Source organism: Eptatretus burgeri, chromosome 17 (assembly GCF_056783735.1).
Source record: "Eptatretus burgeri isolate ZD-2024b chromosome 17, Ebu_testis_v1, whole genome shotgun sequence".
In the NCBI taxonomy this organism is placed as follows: domain Eukaryota; kingdom Metazoa; phylum Chordata; class Myxini; order Myxiniformes; family Myxinidae; genus Eptatretus; species Eptatretus burgeri.
Window position 1 is genome coordinate 2,313,842 of NC_140977.1, and position 16,376 is coordinate 2,330,217.

The 16,376-nt window shown below is 46.7% G+C and overlaps 2 protein-coding genes across 2 annotated transcripts in view; both read right to left on the minus strand.

Moving 5' to 3' along the window:
- LOC147009084 (uncharacterized) overlaps positions 1-16,376 on the minus strand; it is a 288,704-nt gene that overhangs the window by 154,301 nt on the left and 118,027 nt on the right. The window lies entirely within an intron of this gene.
- Positions 78-16,376, minus strand: part of LOC147009086 (uncharacterized) — a 30,632-nt gene continuing 14,333 nt past the window's right edge. The window contains exons 2-5 of the mRNA XM_085862711.1: positions 8,830-8,996; positions 8,689-8,751; positions 7,079-7,222; positions 78-3,006 (exon numbers count right to left, since the gene is read on the minus strand). Coding sequence (XP_085718837.1) covers positions 911-3,006; positions 7,079-7,222; positions 8,689-8,751; positions 8,830-8,996 — 2,470 coding nt within the window. The 3' untranslated portion in view covers positions 78-910. The remainder of the gene's footprint in view (positions 3,007-7,078; positions 7,223-8,688; positions 8,752-8,829; positions 8,997-16,376) is intronic.

Genomic DNA, 16,376 nt, shown 5'->3' on the forward strand with positions numbered 1-16,376 from the left:
GTGGTTGACCTCAAAAATAATTGTCTGGTTGAATTCAGTGAGCTGAAATATAAATCCTCTTAAAATTTCTCGTCAATCAGATAAAAGTGGAGGATTTTAGAAATCTCACCTAAGTGGTTGACCTCAAAAATAATTGTCTGGTTGAATTCAGTGAGCTGAAATATAAATCCTCTTAAAATTTCTCGTCAATCAGATAAAAGTGGAGGATTTTAGAAATCTCACCTAAGTGGTTGACCTTTTGGTCCATGTTGACCTCAAAAATAATTGTCTAGTTGAATTCAGTGAGCTGAAATATAAATCCTCTTCAAATTTCAAGTCCATCGGATGAAAATTGAGGATTTTGGAAACCCCACCTTAGTTGTTGACCTTGGACTGATGTTGACCTCAAAAACAATAGGCTTCTTCCTTATGACAAACTCTAATATGTGGTGAAGTTTTGTGGAGATCGGTTTAAAATTGAGACCTGTAGGCGATAAGCAGACAGACAAACAAAATCGATGAACCAATATACTTGAAAAATCTTAGATTTTTGGAAGTAACAAACAAACAAACAAACAGGTCAGGTCAGGTATAAGAGTTGAAGATTTAATTCTGAAAAAAAACAATTTTTTTTCAAACAATTCAAGGAAAAAAAAAAACTACACTTAGGACACACACTCGGGAGAGGTAGGTGCAGCCTGGAAGTTTGGTACGATTTCACAAAAGTTTGAGGGAGTAGTTCATTGACAACACAGACCCTGCACACACACACACACACACACACACACACACACACACACACACACACACACACACACACACACACACACACACACACACACACACACACACACACCAACAGATTCATGTCAACAGTTTCATCACTGTCCTTCCGATAATGATTATGTGAACAGTCTGATACATGAAAACGTCAGACGTTCATCAACTGGAAGGTATTCTCATCAAGTTGTTTTTGTAGTTCCTTCAACTCCTCTTCTTTGTCCTTCGCAGACCTGCGCAAGCTGTTCGATTTGCTGATGCATGTTAAATCACTGTCCTTCTCAGCCTTTAGTGCTAGTTCATCGGCAGATTTTGTCATAGCATCAATGTCCGTCTTCAAACGTTTCTGGTGAGATTTCAAGGTAGCCGTTTCTTCTTTAAGCTTCTTTTTCCTTGTCATAATTGGGTTATGTTCTTTTGCATGCTTTTGCTCTTCAAGAAAGAGTTGATATTTTTTGAATGCACCGGCAGCAGAAATTAACAGTTTATCGTCCAGTTGTACATTCTGAACTCCCCCCACAGCATTAAGATGATCACAGATGATTCTTTGGGCCACGGTCATTTCCTCCTTCAGGTTTTCGACCTCAACCTCTTCATTCACTGAAAACCCTCTTTCCACTGTTGCTTGGCCGTGGGATAAAAGTAGCAGCTGTTTTACAACAGACCACAGTTTGTCAAATTCCTGTTTCTGTGCTAAATCAGAATGCCACAAACGATCGAGTCTATCCTTCTTTGGGTCAAAGTTTGTGTGTCTGAAGAAGGCATCGTCTAAGTACCTTGTATACTGTCTTAGCGCCTCATCCCCTATTTCAGCGGTGATCCACCTTGCATCAACCAAGGTTGTCAGAGCTCTCCTCATCAATTTCACCACCACGTCTTTCTTCTGGAAATGCCTTGGGTCAAGACAGGCCAAGCTTCTAGCAAGAGGATACTTTATGGGAGATTTCTCGACGAGTTTGCACACCATTTTGACAAGAAGAGTTCTGCATTCCATGCGAAATTCCAGAACACCTCTGTGAGACACCATTTTGGTACGAATGGCTTCCTTCAAAACTTTGTCGGCAGCCAGTCCTACATCTACCTTGGAAAGCACAGCAAAGTTATTTTGGTCACTGACATCAAAAGAAGACAACTGCAATGCTGTCAGGGAACTTTCCTCACTGCTTTTCAGGTACCTCTCGAGAACACTCTGGATAATGTTCTTCAGATCATTGGTGATATATGGGAGCATAGGTTGATCAGTTTGATATTTGATCAAAAATGGTGTAATTTGTTGACAAACAGACAAGAAGAACTTCAGTCTAGCTAATGTCAGAGGTGATTTGACAAATTCCTGTACAGTGACAAAGGACTCATTTCCTGGATTTGTAATCTTCCTCTTGTTTACCATGTCCACATAAAAGCAGATGCTGTCCCAGATTTCAATGGCTCTCGACGCACAGGGGCTGTTGTCCAACCATCTCGTTTTGCAAAACTTCAAAGGGACTTTGGCACCCTCTGTGACATTCATGTAGTCTTCTCTACGAGCAGGTGAGTCGGAGAACAGTGTGTAGAGTGCATGTAATAGCTTGTCGATACCAATACCAGACTTCTGCACACCTGTTTGGAAGGCACCATGAACGTTATGCAGGCTGCAGCTCCCCACATCTAACAGTGACTTGCCATAGCTCGTTTCCATTTCGAGTTGTACACTCTTATGAAACTTCCAGTTGACACTTGGGCCATTCATAGAAAACTGAACAAGATTTCTTGGATTCAAGCCTTCCAAAACTGAATGAAATTCGGCCTGCATGTCTTCAGCTGTGCAGTGTCCAACAAACTTAGAGTCTAGATATCTGGACCTAACTTCGTCGTTTTCCCATAGTCTTATGTAGAAGTTGAGTTGCTTCTTTTGATTATCTTTGTTCAGCGACTCGTCAAATAGGAGAACATACTTGCTGTCTGCTTTCTGTTTCAAGAGGCTTTGGAAGTGGGGTGCAAGACCAAACACGTTCAAATAGGCAGTCTTCCTCGCGGCACACTTAAACTGGGCAGCAATGCTACTATCCGAAAACATTTTACGGAACAAGAGGCTTATGTCCTCACAAGACTTGAATGAATAGTGAGACTCCATTACTTTCAAGGCCCAAAGTATCTCTGCTTTGAAAATGACATCTCTTCTTGCATAATCTGCAATAGACGAGCCGGCCCTTGTACTGGCTGCACTTGTTGGAGCTTTGATCTGGGCAGGCTGTTCTTGGGATGGATCTGTAATGAAACAAAAATATCAGAATGATTCAGACTAATCCATCACTCATTATAATGTAGCCATGATGAAAAAAAACATAACGTTTGAAAATTTGTGTTGCTCACGTGGAGTCAACTGCAATTAATAATTATCCACATTTTCATTAAAAAAAAAAAAAATTCGCACGAGGTAGATTTTCGGACAACTCTCCTTCACTCAGAGACCGTGTATCAAAATCAAAAATATCTTCCCAAAATTTGTGCAACTCCAATTAAACACCCTGAATTGTAAATTGTGCGGGGTGTTGCGAATGGAGATCCAGAAAGTGCATGCCAAATTGGTTGACCGCCTCAACAAATTGATTGTATAAGAAAATGGCGTGGAAATCAGTGAACCAATCGGTGGGGACTATCATGACCTAGCATGGCAATCATTCATGAACAAGTACACGAAATGTTAAATCAATAAATTTCCAACAAAAAAATGTAATCGTACATGCTACTGCATTTTTTTTTTTTTTGATAGAACGAATCAATACAGATGATTGTTTTTATTCAATTCGGGAAAACAGACAATAAATATAAACGAAACGCAACTGAAGTATAAATACCTGGCCGGTGGGCTCTGTCGATGTCGATTTTTTTCGATATTGATATGCCGGTGGAGCTATACCGGTAACAGGAGTACAAATGTGAGACTGCGTAAACCCAGAGTGCGGTGCTTGGTTCCAGTCAGTGTACAGCCAATGAACAAATCTGCTCATCCTACTTTGTCCAGGGTTTATGTGACAAACGCCAGATCGATTGTGTATAGAACAGAGGAATTAAGGGTCCTACTTAAGGACAGTGATGTTGACGTTGCTGCGAAACATAAACTTGGCAAACAAGATGTAGACCCGTTATTGAGGGTACATGGTGTTAAACAGCTGGTAGATAAACCCACTAGAGGTAATGCTGTACTGGATTTGATTATTACCAATTTTCATACACATTACATGAGACCAGAGATCACGTCTCCGATGGGATTGAGTGACCATAACACGGTTTTCTGAATTCCCAAAAACGGGATGAAGAGAGTTAACAGGGTTATCAGGAAAACCTCACGTCCAATGACGTACCAAAACAGCTACGAGTTTGGGCAATGGATTACATTGAAGACTTGGGATGAGGTTCTCGCAGCACCAGATACCCAATCAAAGTCCGATTCCTTCTACAAGTCACTCCAAGAGGCTGTTGATGAATATTTTCCATGAAAATCGGCGAAATTACATATAGCCGATAAATTCAGGATGACGGCAGGAATGAAAGCTACCATCAAGCATCACCAGGAGGCATTTCCAAGTGGCTCAATGAGCCAATGGTGACACTATAAGAACTTGGCTGCAAGGAAGATTGTTCAGACCCAGGTGAACTTCTACGAGAACTCACTGGATGATCTAAGGACAGCTGATCGTTTGAAGTGGCATCATGGTATCTCCTATCATTGCGCCAACAATTCCTGAATGTACTGATGAACAAACAGCTAATGCAATCAACCACAAATTTTCTTTGACATCACAAAGCCGACCACCTCTACTTGTTCGCGAACTTCCGTCATATCTACCTGCTGAAAAACCACCTCGAGTTGAAATGTGGGAGATGTACCGTGAATTGAGCAAGATCAATGCAAGGAAAGCTATTGGCCCTGATGACGTTCCAAACAGACTTCTCAAGGATTTTGCATGTGAACTCAGTATTCCCATCACTGATACATTCAATTCATCGATGAGAGAGGGCAAACTTCCACAAATCTGGAAAGATGCTGATGTGGTCCCTGTACCGAAGGAAAACCGGCTGTTCTCAAAAAGTTAAGATCAGTAGATCTAACTTCCCAATGCGCAAAGGTTTGTGAGGGATTTGATGGCAGATGGATACAGGAAGATATGACACCCAATATTGATAGACATCAGTACGGGAGTCTTAAAGAGTCTTCAACCACACACTATTTGGGTGAAATGCTGTATGAATTCAATAAGGGCTCTGATAAAACTGATACCATTGGGGAATCTCGTTGTTACAGACTTCTCCAAAGCTTTCGACTCCATCGATCATACCATTGTCATCACAAAACTCATCAAGTGAGGAGTCAGAAGAGAAATTATCCCATGGATAGTGGATTTTCTAACAAACAGGAGACAGAGGATGAAATACCAAAGCACTCTAACCAGAAATCCTTGAGCTGTGGAATACCACAGGGAACAATGATTGATCCCTTGGCATTCCTTGCCATGATCAATGATGCAATGGATTCATCAGAGTTGCAGAAATGGAAGTATGTCGACGATCTGAGTATCAGAGAGGTGAGATCATCAAGAGCCCCCTCCACAATACAAAACGCCGTTACCAAACTCAGTGAACGGGATGATGAGAACCATCTTCACTTGAATACAGCTAAATGTAAACAGCTGCAAATTTGCTTCAAACGTACACCGCCGGAACCACCTGCCCTCAACCTCGGAACGAATACCCTCGATGTTGTACAGGAAACCAACATACGACGAATATGGCTCCAAGATGACCTAAAATGGGACAAGCAAGTAAAGGAAATGATAACCAAAAGCAAGAAGAGAGTGCATTTGCTGAGTAGACTGAAAAAGTTCAATATCCCACCACATGATCTTGTCAACATCGACAAGTCATACAGCCACAAAGAATTAAAATAGCAAAGTTTTGACATTCTTCAACTTATCTTCCTTTCCGTTTACAATCGGTAGTGTGCATGCTAAGTAGCTACTTCCTGCTTAAATCGGGAGTTTCCGCAAGCAATTGCATAATCTATGTATGACCCAACGTCCTGTCCTAAAATTATCCAGTCACATGTTATCCGCTCTCCACATTTAGCATGTTAATCTCTCTGGCTGCCCTGCAACCCATCTCCATTTCACTTTATCTGCTATCTCTTCACCTGCTGGACGCTTCGCTTCTCCGCAGAGTTTCACAGCTGTGGGATCGAGATCTGTTCATGGCACAGCATTTTTGAACCCCAGTACCGGTATCCTTTAAAAGACCTCACCTGCCACCCTCCCCTCTGCCCCTCCCCCCCCCCCAATCGTGCGTGAATGATGGTGTACTCTTGGCCATTACATTTTATTTATTGTATCAAGTGGGTTTTCATTATACCGGATCGAGAGTATGCTTTATTTGTTTCTCTGCCTGTTTTTGTGTACTACTATCTTTTGTCCTAGGATTCTCCATTTTCGTCATTCAGTGCCATTTATAATAATCTTTTATTCCACAAGAACACATTTCATTTGGTGACCCGCCATTGAAAACCTTGCGCATTGGAAACAATTTTGGCACAGCTTTGGAAAATCCCTGGGGGAAGTTAAAAGTGGTAACGTTCTCTTAAAGAGACCAGCGGCATTAACAATTCCGACCGGGAGCATGGAGGGTTATTTAAATTTTCGCAATGTTCTCGATTTTCCAGGAGTTTCAAGGAATTGGACAAGTTTTCCAGGACTTTCTTGTACTGGAAAATGCTCAAATTTTTCCAAGACTTTCAAGGACTGTGCTGACCATGCTTATGTACACAACAAGGGGATGAATGAACGGGAATATGAGAGGGAAGAGGTAAGGAAACAAACCTGCAAAATAAAAGTGGAGAGGTATGGGAAGTATAAAGATTATGGGTAGAAATGGAGGATGAACAGATGGAGGTTGTGGTGTACTGCGAATTTGAAAGAACAAGGAAGGTGGTTCCTCACTCAAGCAGAAGAGAAAAGGTGAACAGCAAGGGGGATTTTGGATTTTGAGTGTTTCAAAAGGATCGGGTTGCTCAAAGCAGAAGTACAACCTGGAAGGTTGTTGAAACAAAGCCCAAAAAAAAAAACTTAAGCTTCATGTATGATATCTGACTATTTCAAAGCAATCGTTATAATATAAACCAAGTACTAGAAACCTGCTCGGAAATTCAACAAAGCCTGAATGGGAACACGCAGATTAAATGGCTCCATCATTCAACATATTTAGGAATTAAAGCATTTGAAGAAAACAAATGGAGTAATTATATCAGTAGTTGTAGTGTGCTGTGTGTTCTGTGCATGGCTCTGCCAACCTGTGAGCATCCGAGTAGCATTGCTAGACTCCGTGGAAGGAGAATCACAGGGTTCCTGCTTTACACCCTCATTGCTTAATGCATCCTGGGAAGTCTGAAGAAAATTAGTTTGGAAATTTTCTGTCTTCACGAGATGAGCTCCACCTGCAAGCAATGCGACATCGGTTCATTACAGGAAAAAGGGATAAACAATCAAACCGAGAACAAAAAAAAACTAAATAAAATAAAATAAAATAAAATCTCTAACCACACAGCGGGGAGAGAATTATAAAGCAACCAATAACGTCTCACCCTCAATCTGCTTGAAAATTGCAAAATGAAAAAAAAGGTATTTCATTCCACTTTAAACAAAACAGAAAATTAGCATGGACGGACAGACGGACGGACGGACGGACAACCCGAAAACATAATGCCTCCGGCGACTTCGTTAGAGGAGGCATAAACAAATTACTACATTTATAATTTCCCCAAAATGGTTTGTGTTTTCAAATGTTGACAGGATAGCTCAAGAGGGAGCAACCACAACGGTCCAACCACAACGGTCATCTTTACGATTCACAATCCACAATATTATATTCACGATTACACAACACGTTCTCAACTACGCTACTACCAAAATACTAGGCCGTTGTGTGATTGTACCCAGGCCTTATTATTGCAGCCAGATTGGACCAGAAATCTGGTAAAAGTACAAATTCACCAGTGTAGCCAAACAACACCACAGACCACACATCACGTGCACGCGCACGCACGCACGGACGCACGCACGCACATCGTGGTGCTGAGATAATTCGTGAAAACTGTGAGAGGTTAATTAAAATTGCAACTTAAACAACTCTGCTCAGAAGAGGCTCCGGGGGAATTGTTTTGATGAAGAAATAAAAACGAAGAGCAGAACATCATAGGCACACAATGTACAAACCAATTGTAATATTGTTATTAATTTAAAATAAATCTGTATTGCAACATTATTATTAGCTCATGTGGACTTTAGTCAGGCGATCTTACGTGATCGAGCAGTGTCCGTGAGTGAGTGAGTGAATCCGTAAACACTTCAGTCATTATCACGAGAACCAAACACACGATTTTGATTAAACTTGGCCACAACCTTCACATCTGATGCCAAACAAAGTGCATTGACTGCATCAAAATCTGCACTCATTAAGGGGGTCTATGGGAGGGGGGTTTGAACCCCCCCCCCCCAAAAAAAAATAAAGGTATTTGCACTCTTCTCTGAAACTACACAGGCAATTTCAATGAACCTTGACCACAACCTTCATCACCCATGACGTACTAAAGCGTATTGACCGCATAAAAATATGTGCTTGTTGGAGGTGTATAAGGGGTGGGGGGGTGAGGGGGAGGGACCCCCAAATCGGTATTTGCTCTCTTCTCTGAAACTACACACACTTTTTCAATGAACCTTGACCACAACCATCATCACCCGCGATGAACTAAAGTTTGTTCACGGCATTAACAAAAAAATCAGGCTCGAAGAGGGGTTTGAGTGATTGTTGTTTCTGATGCAGGTGAGCTTCAGGATGCGTGGTCCGATTATATTATCAACAACAATAAAATCACAACATCAACAACGTGTTTGTGGTTCAAACCTTCATGTTGAGGGAACGAATCATCGACAAACTCGGACTTCACCTTCACCTTCACAATAAAACCTGAAACAAAGACAATCCATTAAAACTAAACTTTCAGGAACCACCAGAACGTGACGGTGCGGAGAGAACGGCACGAACCGGGTCCCGACTCCTCATCCTCGGGTGGACCGACCCTGGACCCGCGGTCTGTGAGAGAACCTCCAGGAACGAGCGAGTTTCCTCCATGGGAACCGATCGTGGATCCCGGGGGGTTCGCTCTGTGATCTTCACAGGAGAGATCTCGGTTTATCGTGCACCATCGGGGACTGTTCAAGGTAGAGGGTGGTAAAGTATGGTACTGTAAGGTAAATGCAGCGAAGTATGACACTGCAAGGTGGAATGTAGTAAAGAACAGCACTGTAAGGCACAGTGTAACAAAGCATGGTACTGTAAGGTAGCATGCAGTAAAGTAACGTACTGTAAGGTAGAGTGTCATAAAGTAAGGTACTGTAAGGTAGAGTGCAGTAAAGTAACGTACTGTAAGGTAGAGTGTCATAAAGTAAGGTACTGTAAGGTAGAGTGTCATAAAGTAAGGTACTGTAAGGTAGAGTGTCATAAAGTAAGGTACTGTAAGGTAGAGTGTCATAAAGTAAGGTACTGTAAGGTAGAGTGCAGTAAAGTAACGTACTGTAAGGTAGAGTGTCATAAAGTAAGGTACTGTAAGGTAGAGTGCAGTAAAGTAACGTACTGTAAGGTAGAGTGTCATAAAGTAAGGTACTGTAAGGTAGAGTGCAGTAAAGTAACGTACTGTAAGGTAGAGTGTCATAAAGTAAGGTACTGTAAGGTAGAGTGCAGCAAAGCATGGTACTGTAAGGTAGATTGTAGTAAAGTAACATTCTGTAAGGTAGCGTGTGGTGAAGTAAGGTACAGTAATGTAAGGTCGGGTGCAGTGAAGTAATATTCTGTAAGGTAGAGTGTAGTAAAGTAAGGCAATGTAAGGTAGAGTGTAGTAAAGTAAGGTACTGTAAGGTAGAGTGTAGTAAAGTAAGGTACTGCAAGGGATAGGGTTAGGGTTAGGGTTAGGGTTAGGGTTAGGGTTAGGGTTAGGGTGGTATTAGTGGGGGTGTAGTGAGTGAATGTAGTACTAGTGGGGGTGGGGTGAGTGAACGTAGTACTAGTGGGAGTGGGGTGAGTGAATGTAGTACTAGTGGGGTGGGGTGAGTGAAGGTAGTACTAGTGGGGGTGGGGTGAGTGAACGTAGTACTAGTGGGGGTGGGGTGAGTGAACGTAGTACTAGTGGGGGTGGGGTGAGTGAAGGTAGTATTAGTGGGGGTGGGGTGAGTGAAGGTAGTACTAGTGGGGGTGGGGTGAGTGAAGGTAGTACTAGTGGGGGTGGGGTGAGTGAAGGTAGTACTAGTGGGGGTGGGGTGAGTGAATGTAGTACTAGTGGGGGTGGGGTGAGTGAACGTTATACGAGTGGGGGTGGGGTGAGTGAACGTTATACGAGTGGGGGCGGTGTGAGTTCAGGTAGTACTCATGGGGGTGGAGCGAGTGAAGGTAGTACCAGTGCGGGTGGAGTGAGTGAAGGTTGTACTTGTGGGGTTGGAGTGAGTGAAGGTAGTACTCGTGAGGGTAGAGTGAGTTCAGGTAGTACTTGTGGAGGCAGAGTGAGTGAAGGTAGTACCAGTGGGGGTGGAGTGAGTGAAGGTTGTACTTGTGGGGTTGGAGTGAGTGAAGGTAGTACCAGTGGGGGTGTAGCGAGTGAAGGTAGTACCAGTGGGGGTGGAGTGTGTGAAGGTAGTACCAGTGGGGGTGGAGTGAGTGAAGGTAGTACCAGTGGGGGTGGAGTGTGTGAAGGTAGTACCAGTGGAGGCGGAGTGAGTGAAGGTAGTACCAGTGGGGGTGGAGTGAGTGAAGGTCGCACTCATGGGGGTGGAGTGAGTGAAGGTAGTACTCTTGAGGGTAGAGCGAATTCAGGTCGTACTTGTGGAGGTGGAGTGAGTGAAGGTAGTACCAGTGCGGGTGGAGTGAGTGAAGGTAGTACTCATGGGGGTGTAGCGAGTGAAGGTAGTACAAGTGCGGGTGGAGTGAGTGAAGGTAGTACTCATGGGGGCGGAGTGAGTTCAGGTAGTACTCATGGGGGTGGAGCGAGTGAAGGTAGTACCAGTGCGGGTGGAGTGAGTGAAGGTTGTACTTGTGGGGTTGGAGTGAGTGAAGGTAGTACTCGTGAGGGTAGAGTGAGTTCAGGTAGTACTTGTGGAGGCAGAGTGAGTGAAGGTAGTACTCATGGGGGCAGAGTGAGTTCAGGTAGTACTCATGGGGGTGGAGCGAGTGAAGGTAGTACCAGTGCGGGTGGAGTGAGTGAAGGTTGTACTTATGGGGTTGGAGTGAGTGAAGGTAGTACTCGTGAGGGTAGAGTGAGTTCAGGTAGTACTTGTGGAGGCAGAGTGAGTGAAGGTAGTACCAGTGGGGCGGAGTGAGTGAAGGTTGTACTTGTGGGGTTGGAGTGAGTGAAGGTAGTACCAGTGGGGGTGGAGTGAGTGAAGGTAGTACCAGTGGGGGTGGAGTGAGTGAAGGTAGTACCAGTGGGGGTGGAGTGAGTGAAGGTAGTACCAGTGGGGGTGGAGTGAGTGAAGGTAGCACTCATGGCGGTGGAATGAGTGAAGGTAGTACGAGTGGGGGTAGAGCGAGTTCAGGTAGTACTTGTGGAGGTGGAATGAGTGAAGGTAGTACCAGTGGGGGTGGAGTGAGTGAAGGTAGTACTCTTGAGGGTAGAGCGAATTCAGGTCGTACTTGTGGAGGTGGAGTGAGTGAAGGTAGTACCAGTGGGGGTGGAGTGAGTGAAGGTAGTACTCATGGGGGTGGAGTGAGTGAAGGTAGTGAGGGTAGAGCGAGTTCAGGTAGTACTTGTGGAGGTGGAGTGAGTGAAGGTAGTACCAGTGGGGTGGAGTGAGTGAAGGTAGTACTCATGGGGGTGGAGTGAGTGAAGGTAGTACCAGTGGGGGGTAGTGAGTGAAGGTTGTACTTGTGGGGTTGGAGTGAGTGAAGGTAGTACTCTTGAGGGTAGAGTGAGTTCAGGTAGTACGTGTGGAGGCGGAGTGAGTGAAGCTAGTACTCATGGGGGTGTAGCGAGTGAAGGTAGTACCAGTGCGGGTGGAGTGAGTGAAGGTAGTACTCATGGGGGCGGAGTGAGTTCAGGTAGTACTCATGGGGGTGGAGCGAGTGAAGGTAGTACCAGTGGGGCGGAGTGAGTGAAGGTTGTACTTGTGGGGTTGGAGTGAGTGAAGGTGTACCAGTGGGGGTGGAGTGAGTGAAGGTCGTACTCATGGGGGTGTAGCGAGTGAAGGTTGTACTTGTGGGGTTGGAGTGAGTGAAAGTAGTACGAGTGGGGGTGGAGTGAGTGAAGGTAGTGAGGGTAGAGCGAGTTCAGGTAGTACTTGTGGTGGTGGAGTGAGCGAAGGTAGTACCAGTGGGGGGGAGTGAGTGATGGTTGTACTTGTGGGGTTGGAGTGAGTGAAGGTAGTACTCTTGAGGGTAGACTGAGTTCAGGTAGTACGTGTGGAGGCACAGTGAGTGAAGGTAGTACTCATGGGGGTGTGGCAGTGAAGGTAGTACCAGTGCGGGTGGAGTGAGTGAAGGTAGTACTCATGGGGGCGGAGTGAGTTCAGGTAGTACTCATGGGGGTGGAGGTGAAGGTAGTACGTGGGGAGGCAGTGAAGGTAGTACCAGTGGGGCGGAGTGAGTGAAGGTTGTACTTGTGGGGTTGGAGTGAGTGAAGGTGTACCAGTGGGGGTGGAGTGAGTGAAGGTAGTACTCATGGGGGTGTAGCGAGTGAAGGTTGTACTTGTGGGGTTGGAGTGAAGTAGTAGTGGAGGGTAGAGTGAAGGTAGTACTTGTGGAGGCAGAGTGAGTGAAGGTAGTACCAGTGGGGGTGGAGTGAGTGAAGGTTGTACTTGTGGGGTTGGAGTGAGTGAAGGTAGTACCAGTGGGGGTGGAGTGAGTGAAGGTAGTACTTGTGGAGGTGGAGTGAGTGAAGGTAGTACAAGTGGGGAGGTGGAGTGAGTGAAGGTAGTACCAGTGGGGGTGGAGTGTGTGAAGGTAGTACTTGTGGAGGTGGAGTGAGTGAAGGTAGTACTCGGGGGGGTGGAGTGAGTGAAGGTAGTACGAGTGGGGGTGGAGTGAGTGAAGGTAGTACTCGTGGGGGTGGAGTGAGTGAAGGTAGTACGAGTGGGGGTGGAGTGAGTGAAGGTAGTGAGGGTAGAGCGAGTTCAGGTAGTACTTGTGGAGGTGGAGTGAGTGAAGGTAGTACCAGTGGGGGGGAGTGAGTGAAGGTTGTACTTGTGGGGTTGGAGTGAGTGAAGGTAGTACTCTTGAGGGTAGAGTGAGTTCAGGTGGTACGTGTGGAGGCGGAGTGAGTGAAGGTAGTACTCATGGGGGTGTAGCGAGTGAAGGTAGTACAAGTGCGGGTGGAGTGAGTGAAGGTAGTACTCATGGGGGCGGAGTGAGTTCAGGTAGTACTCATGGGGGTGGAGTGAGTGAAGGTAGTACTCATGGGGGTGGAGTGAGTGAAGGTTGTACTTGTGGGGTTGGAGTGAGTGAAGGTAGTACTCTTGAGGGTAGAGTGAGTTCAGGTAGTACTTGTGGAGGCAGAGTGAGTGAAGGTAGTACCAGTGGGGGTGGAGTGAGTGAAGGTAGTACTCATGGGGGTGTAGCGAGTGAAGTTAGTACTCGTGGAGGTGTAGCGAGTGAAGGTAGTACTCGTGGAGGTGTAGCGAGTGAAGGTAGGTAGTACTTGTGGAGGCAGAGTGAGTGAAGGTAGTACCAGTGGGGGTGGAGTGAGTGAAGGTAGTACTTGTGGGGTGGAGTGAGTGATGGTATTGCCAGTGGGGGTGGAGTGAGTGAAGGTAGTACCAGGGGGGGTGGAGTGAGTGAAGGTAGTTCCAGAGGGGGTGGAGTGAGTGAAGGTAGTACCAGTGGGGGTGGAGTGAGTGAAGGTAGTACTTGTGGAGGTGGAGTGAGTGAAGGTAGTACTCGTGGGGGTGGAGTGAGTGAAGTTAGTACTCATGGGGGTGGAGTGAGTGAAGGTAGTACTTGTGGAGGCGGAGTGAGTGAAGGTAGTACCAGTGGGGGTGGAGTGAGTGAAGGTCGCACTCATGGGGGTGGAGTGAGTGAAGGTAGTACTCTTGAGGGTAGAGCGAGTTCAGGTCGTACTTGTGGAGGTGGAGTGAGTGAAGGTAGTACTCGTGGGGGTGGAGTGAGTGAAGGTAGTACTCGTGGGGGTGGAGTGAGTGAAGGTAGTACGAGTGGGGGTGGAGTGAGTGAAGGTCGTGAGGGTAGAGCGAGTTCAGGTAGTACTTGTGGAGGTGGAGTGAGTGAAGGTAGTACCAGTGGGGAGGAGTGAGTGAAGGTAGTACCAGTGGGGGTGGAGTGAGTGAAGGTAGTACCAGTGGGGGTGGAGTGAGTGAAGGTAGTACTCGTGGGGGTGGAGTGAGTGAAGGTAGTACTCATGGGGGTGGAGTGAGTGAAGGTAGTACCAGTGGGGGTGGAGTGAGTGAAGGTAGTACCAGTGGGGGTGGAGTGAGTGAAGGTAGTACCAGTGGGGGTGGAGTGAGTGAAGGTAGTACCAGTGGGGGTGGAGTGAGTGAAGGTAGTACTCTTGAGGGTAGAGTGAGTTCAGGTAGTACGTGTGGAGGCGGAGTGAGTGAAGGTAGTACCAGTGGGGGTGGAGTGAGTGAAGGTAGTACTTATGGGGGTGTAGCGAGTGAAGGTAGTACCAGTGCGGGTGGAGTGAGTGAAGGTAGTACTCATGGGGGTGGAGCGAGTGAAGGTAGTACCAGTGCGGGTGGAGTGAGTGAAGGTTGTACTTGTGGGGTTGGAGTGAGTGAAGGTAGTACTCGTGAGGGTAGAGTGAGTTCAGGTAGTACTTGTGGAGGCAGAGTGAGTGAAAGTAGTACCAGTGGGGCGGAGTGAGTGAAGGTTGTACTTGTGGGGTTGGAGTGAGTGAAGGCAGTACCAGTGGGGGTAGAGTGAGTGAAGGTAGTACCAGTAGGGGTGGAGTGAGTGAAGGTAGCACTCATGGCGGTGGAATGAGTGAAGGGAGTACTTGTGGGGTGTGGCGAGTGAAGGTAGTACCAGTGGGGGTGGAATGAGTGAAGGTAGTACCAGTGGGGGTGGAGTGAGTGAAGGTAGTACTCGTGGGGTGTAGCGAGTTCAGGTAGTACTTGTGGAGGCAGAGTGAGTGAAGGTAGTACCAGTGGGGGTGGAGTGAGTGAAGGTAGTACTCATGTGGGTGTAGTGAGTGAAGTTAGTACTCGTGGAGGTGTAGCGAGTGAAGGTAGTACTTGTGGAGGTGTAGCGACGGAAGGTAGTACTTGTGGGGGTGTAGTGAGTGAAGGTAGTACTCGTGGGGGTGTAGCGAGTGAAGGTAGTACTCGTGGGGGTGTAGCGAGTGAAGGTAGTACTCGTGGGGGTGTAGCGAGTGAAGGTAGTACTCGTGGGGGTGTAGCGAGTGAAGTTAGTACTCGTGGAGGTGTAGCGAGTGAAGGTAGTACTCGTGGAGGTGTAGCGAGTGAAGGTAGTACTCGTGGTGGTGTAGCGAGTGAAGGTAGTACTCGTGGGGGTGTAGCGAGTGAAGGTAGTACTCGTGGGGGTGTAGCGAGCGAAGGTAGTACTCGTGGGGGTGTAGCGAGTGAAGGTAGTACTCGTGGGGGTGTAGCGAGTGAAGGTAGTACTCGTGGGGGGTGTAGCGAGTGAAGGTAGTACTCGTGAGGTGTAGCGAGTGAAGGTAGTAGGGGTGTGAGTGAAGGTAGTAGTGTAGGTGGTGTGCGAGTGAAGGTAGTACGAGTGGGTAGTACTAGCTGAAGGTAGTACTCGTGGGGTGTGCAGTGAAGGTAGTACTCGTGGGTGTGGCAGTGAAGGTAGTACCGTGTGAGTGTACAGGTGTAGCTAGTGAAGGTAGAACTCGTGGGGGTGTAGCGAGTGAAGGTAGTACTCGTGGGGGTGTAGCGAGTGAAGGTAGTACTCGTGGGGGTGTAGGCAGTGAAGGTAGTACTCGTGGGGTGTAGCGAGTGAAGGTAGTACTGTGGGGGTGTAGCAGTGAAGGTAGGTACTCGTGGGGGTGTGGCAGTGAAGGTAGTACTCGTGGGGGTGTAGCGAGTGAAGGTAGTACTCGTGGAGGTGTAGCGAGTGAAGGTAGTACTCGTGGGGGTGTAGCGAGTGAAGTTAGTACTCGTGGGGGTGTAGCGAGTGAAGGTAGTACTCGTGGGGGTGTAGCGAGTGAAGGTAGTACTCGTGGGGTGTAGCGAGTGAAGGTAGTACTCGTGGGAGGTGTAGCGAGTGAAGGTAGTACTCGTGGAGGTGTAGCGAGTGAAGGTAGTACTCGTGGGGGTGTAGCGAGTGAAGGTAGTACTGTGGGGGTGTAGCGAGTGAAGGTGGTAGGCGTGGGGGTGTAGCGAGTGAAGGTAGTACTCGTGGGGGTGTAGCGAGTGAAGGTAGTACTCGTGGGGGTGTAGCGAGTGAAGGTAGTACTCGTGGGGTGTAGCGAGTGAAGGTAGTACTCGTGGGGGTGTAGCGAGTGAAGGTAGTACTCGTGGAGGTGTAGCGAGTGAAGGTAGTACTCGTGGAGGTGTAGCGAGTGAAGGTAGTACTCAGTGTGTAGCGAGTGAAGGTAGTACTCGTGGGGGTGTGGCAGTGAAGGTAGTACTCGT